Source organism: Tachysurus fulvidraco, chromosome 17 (genome assembly GCF_022655615.1).
Source record: "Tachysurus fulvidraco isolate hzauxx_2018 chromosome 17, HZAU_PFXX_2.0, whole genome shotgun sequence".
Lineage (NCBI taxonomy): Eukaryota > Metazoa > Chordata > Actinopteri > Siluriformes > Bagridae > Tachysurus > Tachysurus fulvidraco.
In genome coordinates this window covers 18,383,416-18,396,905 of record NC_062534.1, presented here as the reverse complement: position 1 = coordinate 18,396,905, position 13,490 = coordinate 18,383,416, and the positions used below count along the sequence as shown (strand labels likewise).

Here is a 13,490-nt window from a genome sequence, read left to right as displayed (position 1 = left end):
CACCACTGTAAAAATGGCCAAACAAAGGGTGCATATCCTTAGCCAGTTGAGGAAGTTTCCTGCCACAGGAGCTGCTGAAATGTAGCCGTCATCAAGTCTGTTCTGTGCACATCAATAACTATCTGGTTTGGCTCAGCCACAAAATCAGACATCAGAGGATTACAGAGAATGGTTTGGACTCCTGAAAGGATTATCGGTGTTCCCCTGCCCACCTATCCAGAGTGAGGAAAAGGGCTCAGAAAATCACTCTGGATCCCTCAAATTCAAGTCATCTGCTTTTTGAACTATTACCATCTGGCCAGCGCTCCAGAGCCCCAAAGACCAACACAACCATGTCCAAGAACAGTTAACAGTTTCTTCCGCCCGACAATCTACCTCATGAACAGTTAAATGTTCAACCAATTACACAATAATAATCTTATATTATTTATACAATGTATTTATTTCTTTAATTTCTTTGCCTATTTGTATTGACATATGTGTATTTTTTACTTATTTATCTTTATTCCCATCTAATTTTTGTATTGTCTGTGTGTTGTAGTGTCTGTGACGTCACTGCACCTTGTTATTGTTTATATTTCTGCATGACTCGCAGTGACGCGCGCATTAGAATTAGAAATTAGAGGCATCGGGAATTTATCACTGATCAGCAGTTTTGCAGCGTGTGGGACTTTATTTCGATGTACCAAACAGCATCAACTGGATTAATTTTGGATTTTTATGAATATTTTCCAGGTATGTATCGTTTAAAAATCGCGACTTTTACGATGTTACTGAGTTTGTAAAATTAAGGTCATTTTAGTCGAGTAGTAGCAAGCCGGCTAACAGAACAGCTAGGCTAAGCTATCTAGTTAACTCAGTTACTCTGCATTTTGTACTGCAGGGATGTTATAACCTTCGCATGACATTTTATATTAAGTAAAACTACTTTATAAAGGTACAGTGATTATATTAAGTTATAATTACAGTTTTTATATAAAGGTAAAATTACTGACATTTACAGTTTCTCACAATTTCTGACACGCTAAATTAACATCCTCAGTACAGCGGTGGAAGAACTGTATTGTAGGGTTGTGGGCTACAAAAGGTAACTTGGGGTTTGATCTCATGACCTGCTGTTGAGCATCCCAATGTCTTACCAACTGAATTGCTGCTGTGTACAATAATCTGTCCTGTTTTCCCATTTTTCTTATTATTCCACAGTGTATGTGTAAACATTGACACTAGACACATTTTCTAAGCACAGTTTGTGTTTATCATTATCTAGTCCAGTGGTCATCATTTGGAGGATCACAGTCATGCAGGCTTAGTAAAGTATTTCACCAGAACGAACAGAAAACCTGTAAAAATTGGATTAATCTATTATTTTGTGTAATTCATTCATTTTTCCCAAAAACATTATCTTTTTCGGTGGTTTCTTAATGAATTTAGGTTTAATTATTTAGCTGAAGGTGTCAGACCAGAGACTAGCTACAGGACTAGAGACATTAGTTCGGACAAATGAGTTTTCAGAAGAGATTTTTCTTTGTATTCACGCTCTATGGTGTGAATAGGGAATGGACAATAAAAATCCATGATGAACAGTGTTTAAAGATGAATAGATAAAGAATTATGCGTTTATTCTGCACACATCAAATTCATAACACACGGTTGTATACCACTGAAACTGTGCATAAGGGGCATTGTTGGTGCTGGTTTATTCAGTTTGGTTTATATATTTGCTAGAGGATACTAGATATTCATCTAAATCAGTTGTTCTTAACCTGGGTTCGATCGAACCCCAGGTGTTCGGTGAGTCAGTCTTAGGGGTTCGGCAGAGGATAAGACACACTCATATGATCCGTTAGGTCACGCCCCCCTTGGCCATCATTGGCTGCAAGTGATCACGCAACATCACTTGGCCTATCTGTGCTGCAGGAAATTTGGTGCGCCCAGTAGTCGACTTGTGACTGTCGTGATGGTACGTCGTGTGATTTCTTTCTTAATATTTTAATTCCTTCATACTAACTATGTCGAGCAAAAAAAGAAAGTGGTCGGACGAATATGTACAATATTGATTCACATGTATAATATTTTATTTTTCCAATTAAGAAGGGTTCGGTGAATGCGCATATGAAACTGGTGGGGTTCTGTACCTCCAACAAGGTTAAGAACCACTGATCTAAATCCATACTTTTATTACAGATAAGGAAGATTCCAAACATCAGCAACTATGCACAAGGCAACCATACGCAAGCATGTTGTCAGGAAATTTCTAGAGAACTACATCACACCTAATGAGAAACAGCAGATTATGAAGGTGAGTTTTGTTTTACTTCTATTTAAACCTCCTCCTTAACCACAGCCACAGACATCAGTACAGTGTTATCTGTTTTACACTACCTCATCCTCATCATGTCATAACAACAAGATATAAATCTAACCATCTGGTCCAGTACGCAAGCAAATGCAGAATAGCACATGATATCAGGAGTGCTAGAAAGCTGTGGGCTATCATAAACTAGTGAATGCTTCTGTATCTTCCAGATTTCGGGAACCAATGGCAATAACCTCCACAAGGCTGTGACAGAAAGTGGTGAGAGTTTTCTGCTCAGCATGCCCAAAAAGTTCCGCAAGATCTTCTGGATCAAAAGAGGTTTGCTTAAAACTGGCCATATAATGGTTTCTTTGGAATATATACAGTGTTTATTCAACTACTGTTATTTTTGGCAGGTGATTTTGTGATTGTTGATCCTATTGAAGAAGGTGACAAGGTGAAAGGAGAGATTAGCTTCATTCTGTACACGGACCATATACACTATTTGAGGAAACTTGGCATCTGGTGAGAAAACAAAAACATTTCTCACATTTATTGACATATATCTTATTGGCAAGTGTAATTATATATATATATACAGTAAGAGGTTTTAGCAATCTACTGACTAGGAAATTTTCATACAGGCCTAAAGAATTTGAGGCAGGAGGAGTAGGAGGGCAGCTGCAGGAAGAAGCACAGAAAGATGAGTGTAAAACCAAAGAGCAAGATGAGGAAGAGAATGACTGTGACAACAGTGAATCTGACAATGAACTGGACCTTTTTGTTAACACAAACCGAGCCACTGTGTGGTACAGTGAAAGTGATGAAGACTCAGATAAAGATGACGATGATAAAGATTAATCATTTTTTAAAAATATATTCTTCTAAACCTTTTGATTTTGTGTTGTTTTTAAGACTTGATTTTTTTTGCAGAATTTACTTGAATAAATCATTGAAAAAAAAAAGATTTAGCCTGACACAGGATGAATGTAATATTAATAGTGGAATTTGCTTTTTTGGTTTAAGCGAATCAACCTCAATTTACAATGTAAATGACAATTATAAAATAGAAAAATAATGTATATTGAAATAAATACATAATGCATATTTGTTGTTAAACATGCTTTTATTCCATGTTCCACTGATAACAAAATTGCAAACACCATTTGTAAAACAATATATGTATATAAAATGTATAGCACTTTTACACTTCAGTACTACAGTAAAACACTTCTTGAATTTATCCATGTCAATCTTTTTTGTGGGATTAGTCACACTCTGGACTAAGCTGTAGAACAATTAGTCAGTCAGTGTAGTGCATTTTTACCAAAACTTGGTAACTATAGATGTGTCACAATTCAACCACCTCATGTCGAGTATGAAGGAAACATTGCATATATTACATGAAAGGGTTAAAGGTTTCAAAAATCTAACCCATTTTACAATTCGAAGTGAATACATGAGCATATAAATTCTCTTAAAAATATAACCACATGCACAACTTCTGGAACACACTTTTGGCTGATGATGTTAGCGATCAAATGTCCATTCTAGCTATGGCACATATGTGAGCAATGTTGGTTGATACCAGCTCAAGATCAGACTATCGTTCCTACTTTCACAGCAAAACACATCACATAATTGGATACCTTTATTTTAAAACACTTGATTCAACTCCACAGAGTGAACACTAAGCGTGCATCTGAATAGAGCTAGTTTAATACATAATAAGAAAAAAAAAATGTGAAGTGACATACAGCTAAGTGCGGTGACCCATACTCAGAATTTGTTCTCTGCATTTAACACATCCAAAGTGCACACACACAGCAGTGAACACACACACCGTGAACAGACACCCGGAGCAGTGGGCAGCCATTTATGCTGCGGCGCTGTTAGGGGGTTCGGTGCCTTGCTCAAGGGCACTTCAATCGTGGCTGACCCGAGACTCTAACCCACAACCTTCGGGTTACGAGTCAGACTCTCTAACCATTAGGCCATGAAAGAAATGTTTCAATTAGTAATGCTTAGGCCTACCTCTTAATGTGGTCACTGTTTGTCCCCCCTGACAAAATGTCACCTCACTGCTGTTCAGATTCAAATAATGCATAATTGAACCAATTCTCTTATAATAAACGAGGTTGACTTTTTAGTGAAATGTTCACAATATTTTATAATAAACACAAGACATAATTTTTTTAATGAAATATGCACATTATTATTAATGATCACATCAATATTTTTAATGAAAATTAAAAAGAAAATTTAGAGTTTGTGTAGGGAAAAAATGTACTCGATAAGATTCAAGACTGACCATCCATCAGTGCATGCAGCTTCCTGGGTTTTCACCTAAAACATTTAGAAGAAAAAAACATTTCAGCAGCCACATAATTTATACATTTTCTATAGCCAGATTGCAAATGATTGCAAAGGAAACAGACATCATTTAAACCATTCACAGAGCCCTGTTCTTCTAACATAACAAAAGCATTTAAATGTTGATCAAGGACTGGTTTGGACAGAAAAATTAGTCAACATGTGTATATAATGTGAATTATGGAACTGTTGGTCCCAATTTTAATAGGGACCAACCCAACCCAAGTTATTTAACAATGCCATTTTTTCCTTAGTATTTTTTAAGGCATCACCCTCACCTCACCCAAACCTGTAAGACTTTCATTCAATTTCAGAACACAAATGAAGATATTTTCAATATTCTCTCATGATTCTGTCTCCAAGCACAAATAGTTATAGAGGTTTAGTATCTCATGTTGGATGAAATGCATCTTGTTATTGAGAATATCTGAGTCAGACAAAAAAGTCTACATCACAATGTCCCAGTTGGCATGTTTTAAGAGAGTGTAAAACATAGTCACAGTTTTAGTATCCATGATACGACTTTGTTTTAACTGCAATATAATGAATTTTGTGTATGCTGACGACAAAGCAAAAAGTTGCTGCTCACCTATTAACCCGCAGTGGGAAGACAGACGAAAATCCATGTGTGTTTGCTGCAGTTTTCAAAAATACTACTCAGGGTAGAGACATGTACAAATCAGAAAAAGCTTAGCAAAACTGACAAGCACAACGGTACTGAAATTGTTTTGTCTGACGTTAACAGCAGGTTCTGGAATTAATGAAAAGCTAGCAAGCTAACATTTGCAAGCAAGCTACAGGTCATTTCAGCACCCTGTATCATTTAAATGCAATTTTGTATAAAGAATTACCTTCGAAAAGGAATTCATATCATGTTGGACGATCCTCACCATGTCGCATGTGGCCCGTTCGTTTATCACTTAAATGAGAGTATAAAAACAGCCACAGTTTCAGTATTCACAAAACAACTTTGTTGTAAAAGCAAAAGGGTGCTCACCTTTTAACTCACAGTGGAAAGAAAGATGCGAATCCACATGCGATCACTGCAGTTTTCTGCTCCACAAATACTGTTAAGTACTGTTTTATTTCCTTACACAATAAATACGGTATTATAATAAATAAATACAATGAATACAATAAATTGCGTTTTATTTTGTTTGTCATTTCACCTAAGTAATTTTTTTTACTGCTTTTAAGCATAACATGATTGTACTGTTAAAATTTCCAACAGTGTATTACATCCCTGCATCTCCTTCTATTCCAATCTATCATCTGTAGCACAACTTTACAAACAATTTATTTATTTTTCAAATTTTTATTTTATGTCTTTATACATTTACATTACTTTTTTTTTATTATTGTTTTTTTGATTCTCATCTTATTTTCATTTGTATGTTGTTGTTGTACTCCGTCCAGGGTGTATCGTGCCTTGATGCCCGATGACGCCTGAGAGAAGTTAGAAAGCGGTAGAAAATGAATGAATGAATGAATGTTGTTGTCGTCTGTGTGTTCAGTTAGCGTATGGCGCTGTTACTACATTACCCACAATGACGCACGTTTTAGAAACGGAAGCAACAAGAAGTGAGTTCCGCTTGATCCTTGAGGCGTTAAGCAGTTTTGCAGCGTGTGGGACTTTATTTCGATGTACCAAACAGCAACAACTGGATTAATTTTGGATTTTTTTGAAGATTTTATAGGTATGTATCGTTTACAAATCGCGACTTTTACCATGTTAATGAGTTTGTAAAATTAAGGTCATTTTAGTCGAGTAGCAAGCCGGCTAACAGAACAGCTAGGCTAAGCTATCTAGTTAACTCAGTTACTCAGCATTTTGTACTGCAGGGATGTTATAACCGTCGCATGACATTTTATATTAAGTAAAACTACTTTATAAAGGTTCAGTGATTATATTAAGTTAGAAATACAGTTTCTATATAAAGGTAAAATTACTGACATTTACAGTTTCTTACAATTTCTGACACGCTATCTGATGAATGTACATCCTCAGTACAGCGGTGGAAGAACTGTATCAGCCCCAGTAACATTACTGGTGTATTTAAACAATGAATACATTCAGCTCATTTTAGGAGATGGTTTTATCCACACCTTAGCTGAACAGTTGAGGGTTGTGGGCTACAAAAGGTAACTTGGGGTTTGATCTCATGACCTGCTGATCAGCAACCCAATGTTTGAACAACTAATTACTGTTGTGTACAATAATCTGTCCTGTTTTCCCATTTTCTTATTATTCCACAGTGTATGTGTAAACATTGACACTAGACACATTTTCTAAGCACAGTTTGTGTTTATCATTATCTAGTCCAGTGGTCATCATTTGGAGGATCACAGTCATGCAGGCTTAGTAAAGTATTTCACCAGAACGAACAGAAAACCTGTAAAAATTGGATTAATCTTTTATTTTTTAATTCATTCATTTTTTTCCAAAAACGTGATCTTTATCAGTGGTTTCTTAAGAAATTTAGGTTTAATTATTTAGCTGAAGGTGTCAGACCAGAGACTAGCTACAGGACTAGAGACATTAGTTCGGACAAATGAGTTTTCAGAAGATAACAAATCAATAAAAAATCCTTGATGAACAATGTTTAAAGATGAATAGATAAAGAATTATGTGTTTATTCTCCACACATTAAATTTGCTAGAGGATACTAGATTGATCTAAATCCAATCTTTTATTACAGATAAGGAAGATTATAGAAATCAGCAACAATGTCCAAGGCAACCAAGCGCAAGCATGTTGTCAAGGAAGTTCTAGGCAACTACATCACTCCTAATGAGAAACAACAGATTATGAAGGTGAGTTTGGTTTCACTTACAGTATTTTACTTATTGTAAGTTTATTTGGTTCTGTTTCTCAAAATATGAAAAAATTAGAACATTTAAACCTGAAGGACAGAAAACATCTTCCCCTTTATATAAACAACACAGAGATGGAGAAAGTGGCCAAATTTAAATTTCTGTGATTCTGTAACAGGAGTTCAACAAGGGAGCTGAAAAGAGAAATCTTACTATTTCTAACTGTGAACTATCATATACTGTATAGCTACACTGATGCTGACCAAAGAGAACTACAACAGGTAGCCAAGAGCCCAACGTATCATTAGAGTGAAACTCCTGAACCAGCCACTGCTTTATATAATTTCTCAGTATCATTAGTGTTCTCTCACCTAAAACATTGCTTGTTAACCCCACTGTTATTGGGGAAAATGCCACAGGTCTATCCTCATCTGCACAAAGAGACAGCTTGTGGATTAGCTTCTTAGTCAGAGAAAGAATTGTATTTCATGCAATCTCCCACCCCCCTAACCACAGCAATACCATTGAAATATGACTCCAGTAACCAGATACCCTAGTCACTTTCACTTTGTTATTTATTTGCTTTGTATTTGTTATGCACTATTCCATCCTCCTACTGTATGCACATTATGTAACCGCAATATTACAGACATCAGTACTGTGCTATCTGTTTTGCACTACCTCATCCTCACTTTGCTTACATGCTTGTTTTTTTGTTTGTAACAATTGCATGAAATATTATTGCCAGTGCAATGACTATAAAACAATCTCAAAATTAAGAGACATGCCATGCAGCACAAGTAACCTGCAGTATACACAGCACTCAAGTTAGATATAAATCTTTTATGGCACATGATATCAGGAGTGCTATAAAGCTGTGGGCTATCCTGAACTATTGAATGCTTCTGTATCTTCCAGATTTCAGGAACCGATGGCAATAACCTCCACAAGGCTGTGACGGAGAATGGTGAGAGTTTTCTGCTCAGCATGCCCACAAAGTTCCGCAAGAACATCTGGATCAAAAGAGGTTTGCTTAAAACTGGCTATATAATGGTTTCTTTGGAATATTTACAGTGTTTATTTAACCACTGTTATTTTTGGCAGGTGATTTTGTGATTGTAGATCCTATAGAAGAAGGTGACAAGGTGAAAGGAGAGATCAACTTCATTCTATACACGGACCATATACACTATTTGAGGAAACTTGGCATTTGGTGAGAAAATTAAAACATTTCTCACATTTATTGACATGTATCGTATTGGCGAGTGTAATTTTTATTTATATATATATAATATGAGGTTTTAGCATCTACTGACTAGGAAATTTTCATACAGGCCTAAAGGATTTGAGGCTGGAGGAGAAAGAGGGCAGCTGCAGGAAGAAGCACAGAAAGACGAGACTAAATCCAAAGAGCAAGATGAGGAAGAAAATGACTGTAACAACAGCGATTCTGACAATGAACTGGACCTTTTCGTTAACACAAACCGAGCCACTGTGCAGTACAGTGAGAGTGATGAAGACTCAGATGAAGATGACGATGATGAAAAAGAGGACAAAGATGAAGGAGAAGAGAACTTTTAGTCAATTCTCTACATCTAATCCTTCTTTGAATAGTCATATAATCATTAGACTCTACAAACGAACCATGAATGTTAAACAAAAGAATTTGGAGCAGATTAAAAAACAATTGTCAGTGCAAGATCATCAGTTGATTTAATTTTTAAAGTGGGTAAAGACCTCGTCTCTATGTATATACGATTACATGTTTCAAGAAGATCTGGTGTGTTGACATTTTGTATTATTTGTGTACATATGGCAATAAACATTTCTTATTTTGTATTAGACTAGAATCTGATGTATATTTGCTGCAAGCATTTGTTAAGGGAAAATGTCCTGCTTTTGAAATCAAGAGTTAATCCATAAGAGTTAAATAATAATCACATTTATTTATTTTTTAATCAATTGCTATAAAAATCATTTACTCAATTTAAAGTCATACATTTTTATAAATGCATTGGGACGTTGGGTATTATTTTATTAGAACTCTTTTTGTATTTTAGAACTCTGTGTTCTGTTTGAATAAGCTTTTTCCTTCTAACCCCCCCTCCGAAGTATTCAAAGAATGCATTCAGTCAAATGGTGGTATTTATAAACATATAGGCAAATAAGGTGCCAATTATCATTTTAAAACCATATCATTTCTCTTTGTTTGCACACACTCATTAGTCTCTTTCTCATATATATATATATATATATATGAGAGAGAGAGAGAGGTGTGTCTTTGGTGGACAAAAGTTATCATTCTACTTGGTGAATACTTCAAATATTTGAGTGTAAATGACAACTGTGTTTACATAGTTATTTTAAGGTTCGCACTTCTTGGAATTCAGCTTCATAATACAGAATCAGTAATAGTTAGTTCTGGCACTGAGTTGTGTTTGCAGTCTGTTCCACAGCAAATATAAGTAGTCAAGGGAGACAGGTTATCTCTCAAAACCTGTCAAACCCAAATGTTTTTGCTTCCCAAAGAGGTCAGGTTACTCCTGGTTTCGTTTATCAGGTTCAATAAAAAGTATGTCTTATTCTTTCTCTCTTGTTCTAAGGGTTGCAGTTTTACATTTAGTGCTTGGTATTATGATCTCTGTCCATAATCTTAACATTTGTATGGGACTGCGTTTGTGGACCAACAGGATAGTGTGATGGGCACAGGGGGCTTTCGCTTCTTCAGCATTAAAATCAAACGTGAGGAATGCTGGATGGTTGATGGGGCTGACTCCCAGCCTTTGAAGGCACATTCCCATGTAAACATCATCAATAGGGAAGAGATGAACTCTCCTGGACATGTGGAGAAGTCTGGGAACCAGAGCACCAGAGTAGATTACTCCTCCTCCACCTGGATAAGTCGGGTACAAGCCTTTATAGAAACTTTCAGGGATGAAATATTTATTAGTTGCCAAGCGCAGAGGTACTGCAGAGGTGATAATGTCCCCAACAAGAAAATCATCCATTTTTTTGGTGCGTCCATGTTTTTTTAAGTGAAGTTTTTCCTGGTCCCACAAGTAGTCCAGGACAGCAGGTGTCCTCAGAAAGACGTCATCATCACCCTTAAAGACAAAGCGGGCATTTTGGCAGCGCTCGGAGAACCACTTCCAGAACAGTATGTCCTTCAATGTTAGGTTGAAGAAGGTGTCCATGAAGTCCCACATTAAAATGTCATTATACATTGCACTCTCCTTTTTAATACCTTCTTTATTTTCTTCATCAAGCTTGCCCAAAAGAAAAACTCTACGCACTATTCCTCCTTTCCCCACCAGCCCCCTCACCAGACCTGAATACCCCCAAGACATCCTGATGGCTTGGCGGTTCTTAAAGTTAGGCACCTGAGACTTAATAGCCAGCAGCAACATTGGAGGCTTTTCTGTTTTGGCACACACTGCTGGCTGGTCGATGAGCAGTTGGTAGTCTCTACAGTGCATGGAAATGATAAACCTTTGCATTTGATGTGGTAGAGTGAAATAATCTGCCATTTTCCATATCCCCCCATAGTTTGGAAAACATCCATTTTGGTTCAATTGTGTAATGTTTCTACCAGAGATATTTCTTGAGCCTTGAAGGATGGGGTTATGCTCACGGTCCATTACATGTTGGATCAGGTTCCAAAATGCTGCTTTGTTCAGATCTAGTTTCCAAAACGGCTGAGCTGGGTAGGCGGCCAGTGTGTTGTTATTAGTGGTCCCCTTGGCTATAAAGTGTCCGTCTGGCAGATGATCGATTGTCATTTGCACATCAGATGGGTAGGTGTGAGCCATGGCTAAACTTAAAGCCAATATTATGTAGACAAAAAGGCATCCAAGTAGTATACATGGTGTACATATGCAGAGAACGATCCGGCACCGATATCTCCACCAACAAGTGGCCATTACCTTGAGCAACATGAAAGAAGTGAGTAATTACAAGCTTTTTAATGTAAGGGTTCATTTCCATTTATTCCCAAACCAATCCCCAAGGAACCCAGATTCTTCACAGTTTCAGCTATTCCTAGCCCCTACCACAGTGACACCAGTTATGTGTTTTTGATTGGACTAATCACAATCACTGGTTTAAACATAGTTAGATATACTTATTGGCAATTTAAAGGTCAGAAAATAGATTTAGCATACCTGTTACATCTTAAAGAGATAACACATCCTTCAATATTACTAGCTTTACACTTTCTTAAAAAGAGGACTGGGGAACCCCAGGGATCTGAGATTTATAGTCAGGGACTTTGTGATTCTTTTTTATTTTCTTACTGATAAACAAGTGGAAATACAAGCGACCTCTGTGAATTTGATTGCAGTTTTCTGCTGTTGTAGCCCATCTACCTCAAGGTCTGTTGTATTTTCTGGCTCAACGTGATTCTAAACACTGATAATAGTAGTTACTGTTACGTTCACTCCCATCAACAAGGCGTTTAGGACCTCAGAACCTCTGGGTGTGTTTTTCCCCTTATCTTTCTATGTAATCTTTCAGTCTCTAATAAATGGAAGTCACAGATGATCAGCATATCAGAAAAAGTTATTTTTTGAATTCTGATGTTTGAATATAACATTGCCTGAAGCTCTAGTTTTGTATCAACACAATCCTTATTTTACTGACTCATAATTAGACCATTGCATCACTTAGCAGGTGTACAGGGGTGTAGGGGTGTGTGTGTGTGTGTGTGTGTGTGTGTGTTTGTTATTGAGTTGCTACAGTTATAATATTATATTTTTGACTGATATCGATTTATTTATACTGTTTAGGTTTTAGGTTTAAAAACCTCAATAACACAAAACAATTAGCACTATAACTAGAAAATGAACCAGATGTTTGGTTTGTAGAAAGTGTCAAATGTAACTCAAGGACTGTATGATTTTATCAGCCTAAAAGTGGTGTTTATTTTATTAAAGTTAAACACCTGGTCTCCAAAATGTCTGAGAACATCACAGTGTCTAAACACTGACCAGTAGTAAATAAACAGATACATACCGGGCTTTAATCTGCCTCAGCACAAACAAACCGATGTCGTTTCGTCAAACTCCTGCCGTCCAAACTTTTAAATTCCTTACCGTTAAGGTTACAAGGTTAACTCTGTTTCGAAGAGGAGAAAAGTAACAAAATACTGAAAACAAGTTAATAACAGCGCGAATTGTACACGCGCCTTATACAATACAATCAACTAGCGTTCTTCGGAGCGCGTGCGCATACATCCCTGACTGCTTGAGAAAAGCGCGTGGCCGAAAATCCTCATCACTAAACCGGAAAAGCACGAAAGAGCTATTAAGCAACCAAACATGTTAAGTGAGTCACGCGTGGCGGGGTGTTTTTGGTCTAGCTACATCGAATAATTAAACATCCAGGCTAAAGATAAGAGTTTGCTCCTGTATATCACTTTGCAGTGACTACACATGGTTTGAGTAACTTCAGCAACGTTTGGTCAAATCCAGATGATTATCATGTATCTATGATGTTCTATCATGAACTGGTCTATGATTGGGTTCATATATTGTTCTTAGATGCTGCTCTCATTTCAGAAGAAGAAGAAGAAGAAGAAGAAGAAGAAAAAAACCCAGTGCCCTCGTTTAAAATAAGTTTACACCTACGGTACTGATGATCAATGAGACTACACATGTTGACATCTAAGGAACAATGTAATTTATGGCACGTCAGGAATGAGACTGTTGCCAAATCGAACGTCTTCCAAAGTCTAATAGCACTGATATGACGCTGTGGCGACATCCAAAGGAAAGAAGCAGAATAAAGAAAAGCAAGGTTTTTTTTCTCCTCACATGTATCTTTATTTTTGTAACGAATTTATATATATTATATATATGTGTGTGTGTGTGTGTGTGTGTGTGTGTGTGTGTGTGTGTGTGTGTGTGTGTGTGTGTGTGTGTGTGTGCGTATAATACACACACACACACACACACACACACACACACACACACACACACACACACATATGTATGTATGTATGTATGTATAT

The 13,490-nt window shown here is 36.8% G+C and overlaps 3 protein-coding genes and 1 long non-coding RNA gene across 5 annotated transcripts; 2 read left to right on the top strand and 2 right to left on the bottom strand.

Annotated features, from left to right (window-relative positions):
- The first annotated feature begins 580 nt into the window (after positions 1-580).
- On the top strand, positions 581-3,193 carry LOC113635718 (probable RNA-binding protein EIF1AD). 2 transcript variants are annotated; one of them, XM_047802621.1, is made up of 6 exons: positions 597-735; positions 1,848-1,960; positions 2,185-2,299; positions 2,527-2,635; positions 2,713-2,821; positions 2,941-3,193. In XM_047802621.1, the coding sequence occupies exons 3-6, from the start codon at positions 2,213-2,215 to the stop codon at positions 3,155-3,157; spliced, it is 522 nt and encodes a 173-aa protein (XP_047658577.1). In that variant the 5' UTR covers positions 597-735; positions 1,848-1,960; positions 2,185-2,212; the 3' UTR covers positions 3,158-3,193. The 2 variants fall into 2 exon arrangements, with proteins under 2 accessions (XP_026991117.2, XP_047658577.1); XM_027135316.2 differs by lacking the exon at positions 1,848-1,960 and having other exon boundaries at positions 581-735.
- A 210-nt stretch (positions 3,194-3,403) lies between these two features.
- On the bottom strand, positions 3,404-5,501 carry LOC125139271. The gene is made up of 2 exons (XR_007138355.1): positions 5,259-5,501; positions 3,404-4,642 (listed from the first exon to the last, which is right to left on the bottom strand). It is a non-coding gene; the product is annotated as an uncharacterized LOC125139271 (long non-coding RNA).
- A 709-nt stretch (positions 5,502-6,210) lies between these two features.
- On the top strand, positions 6,211-9,327 carry eif1ad (eukaryotic translation initiation factor 1A domain containing). The gene is made up of 5 exons (XM_027135894.2): positions 6,211-6,366; positions 7,369-7,483; positions 8,402-8,510; positions 8,588-8,696; positions 8,818-9,327. The coding sequence occupies exons 2-5, from the start codon at positions 7,397-7,399 to the stop codon at positions 9,062-9,064; spliced, it is 552 nt and encodes a 183-aa protein (XP_026991695.1). The 5' UTR covers positions 6,211-6,366; positions 7,369-7,396; the 3' UTR covers positions 9,065-9,327.
- Positions 8,957-12,754, bottom strand: si:dkey-160o24.3 (N-acetyllactosaminide beta-1,3-N-acetylglucosaminyltransferase 2). The gene is made up of 2 exons (XM_027135892.2): positions 12,494-12,754; positions 8,957-11,406 (listed from the first exon to the last, which is right to left on the bottom strand). The coding sequence occupies exon 2, from the start codon at positions 11,401-11,403 to the stop codon at positions 10,063-10,065; it is 1,341 nt and encodes a 446-aa protein (XP_026991693.2). The 5' UTR covers positions 11,404-11,406; positions 12,494-12,754; the 3' UTR covers positions 8,957-10,062.
- Positions 12,755-13,490: the final 736 nt, after the last annotated feature.

Excerpts from the sequence above, each read along its gene's own strand:
- si:dkey-160o24.3 (XM_027135892.2), bottom strand. The coding sequence starts at position 11,403 with ATGGCCACTTGTTGGTGGAGATATCGGTGCCGGATCGTTCTCTGCATA.
- eif1ad (XM_027135894.2), top strand. The coding sequence starts at position 7,397 with ATGTCCAAGGCAACCAAGCGCAAGCATGTTGTCAAGGAAGTTCTAGGC. Across the intron at positions 7,484-8,401 it reads AGAAACAACAGATTATGAAG|ATTTCAGGAACCGATGGCAA; the intron begins GTGAGTTTGGTT and ends TGTATCTTCCAG. Across the intron at positions 8,697-8,817 it reads TTGAGGAAACTTGGCATTTG|GCCTAAAGGATTTGAGGCTG; the intron begins GTGAGAAAATTA and ends ATTTTCATACAG.
- LOC113635718 (XM_027135316.2), top strand. The coding sequence starts at position 2,213 with ATGCACAAGGCAACCATACGCAAGCATGTTGTCAGGAAATTTCTAGAG. Across the intron at positions 2,300-2,526 it reads AGAAACAGCAGATTATGAAG|ATTTCGGGAACCAATGGCAA; the intron begins GTGAGTTTTGTT and ends TGTATCTTCCAG. Across the intron at positions 2,822-2,940 it reads TTGAGGAAACTTGGCATCTG|GCCTAAAGAATTTGAGGCAG; the intron begins GTGAGAAAACAA and ends ATTTTCATACAG.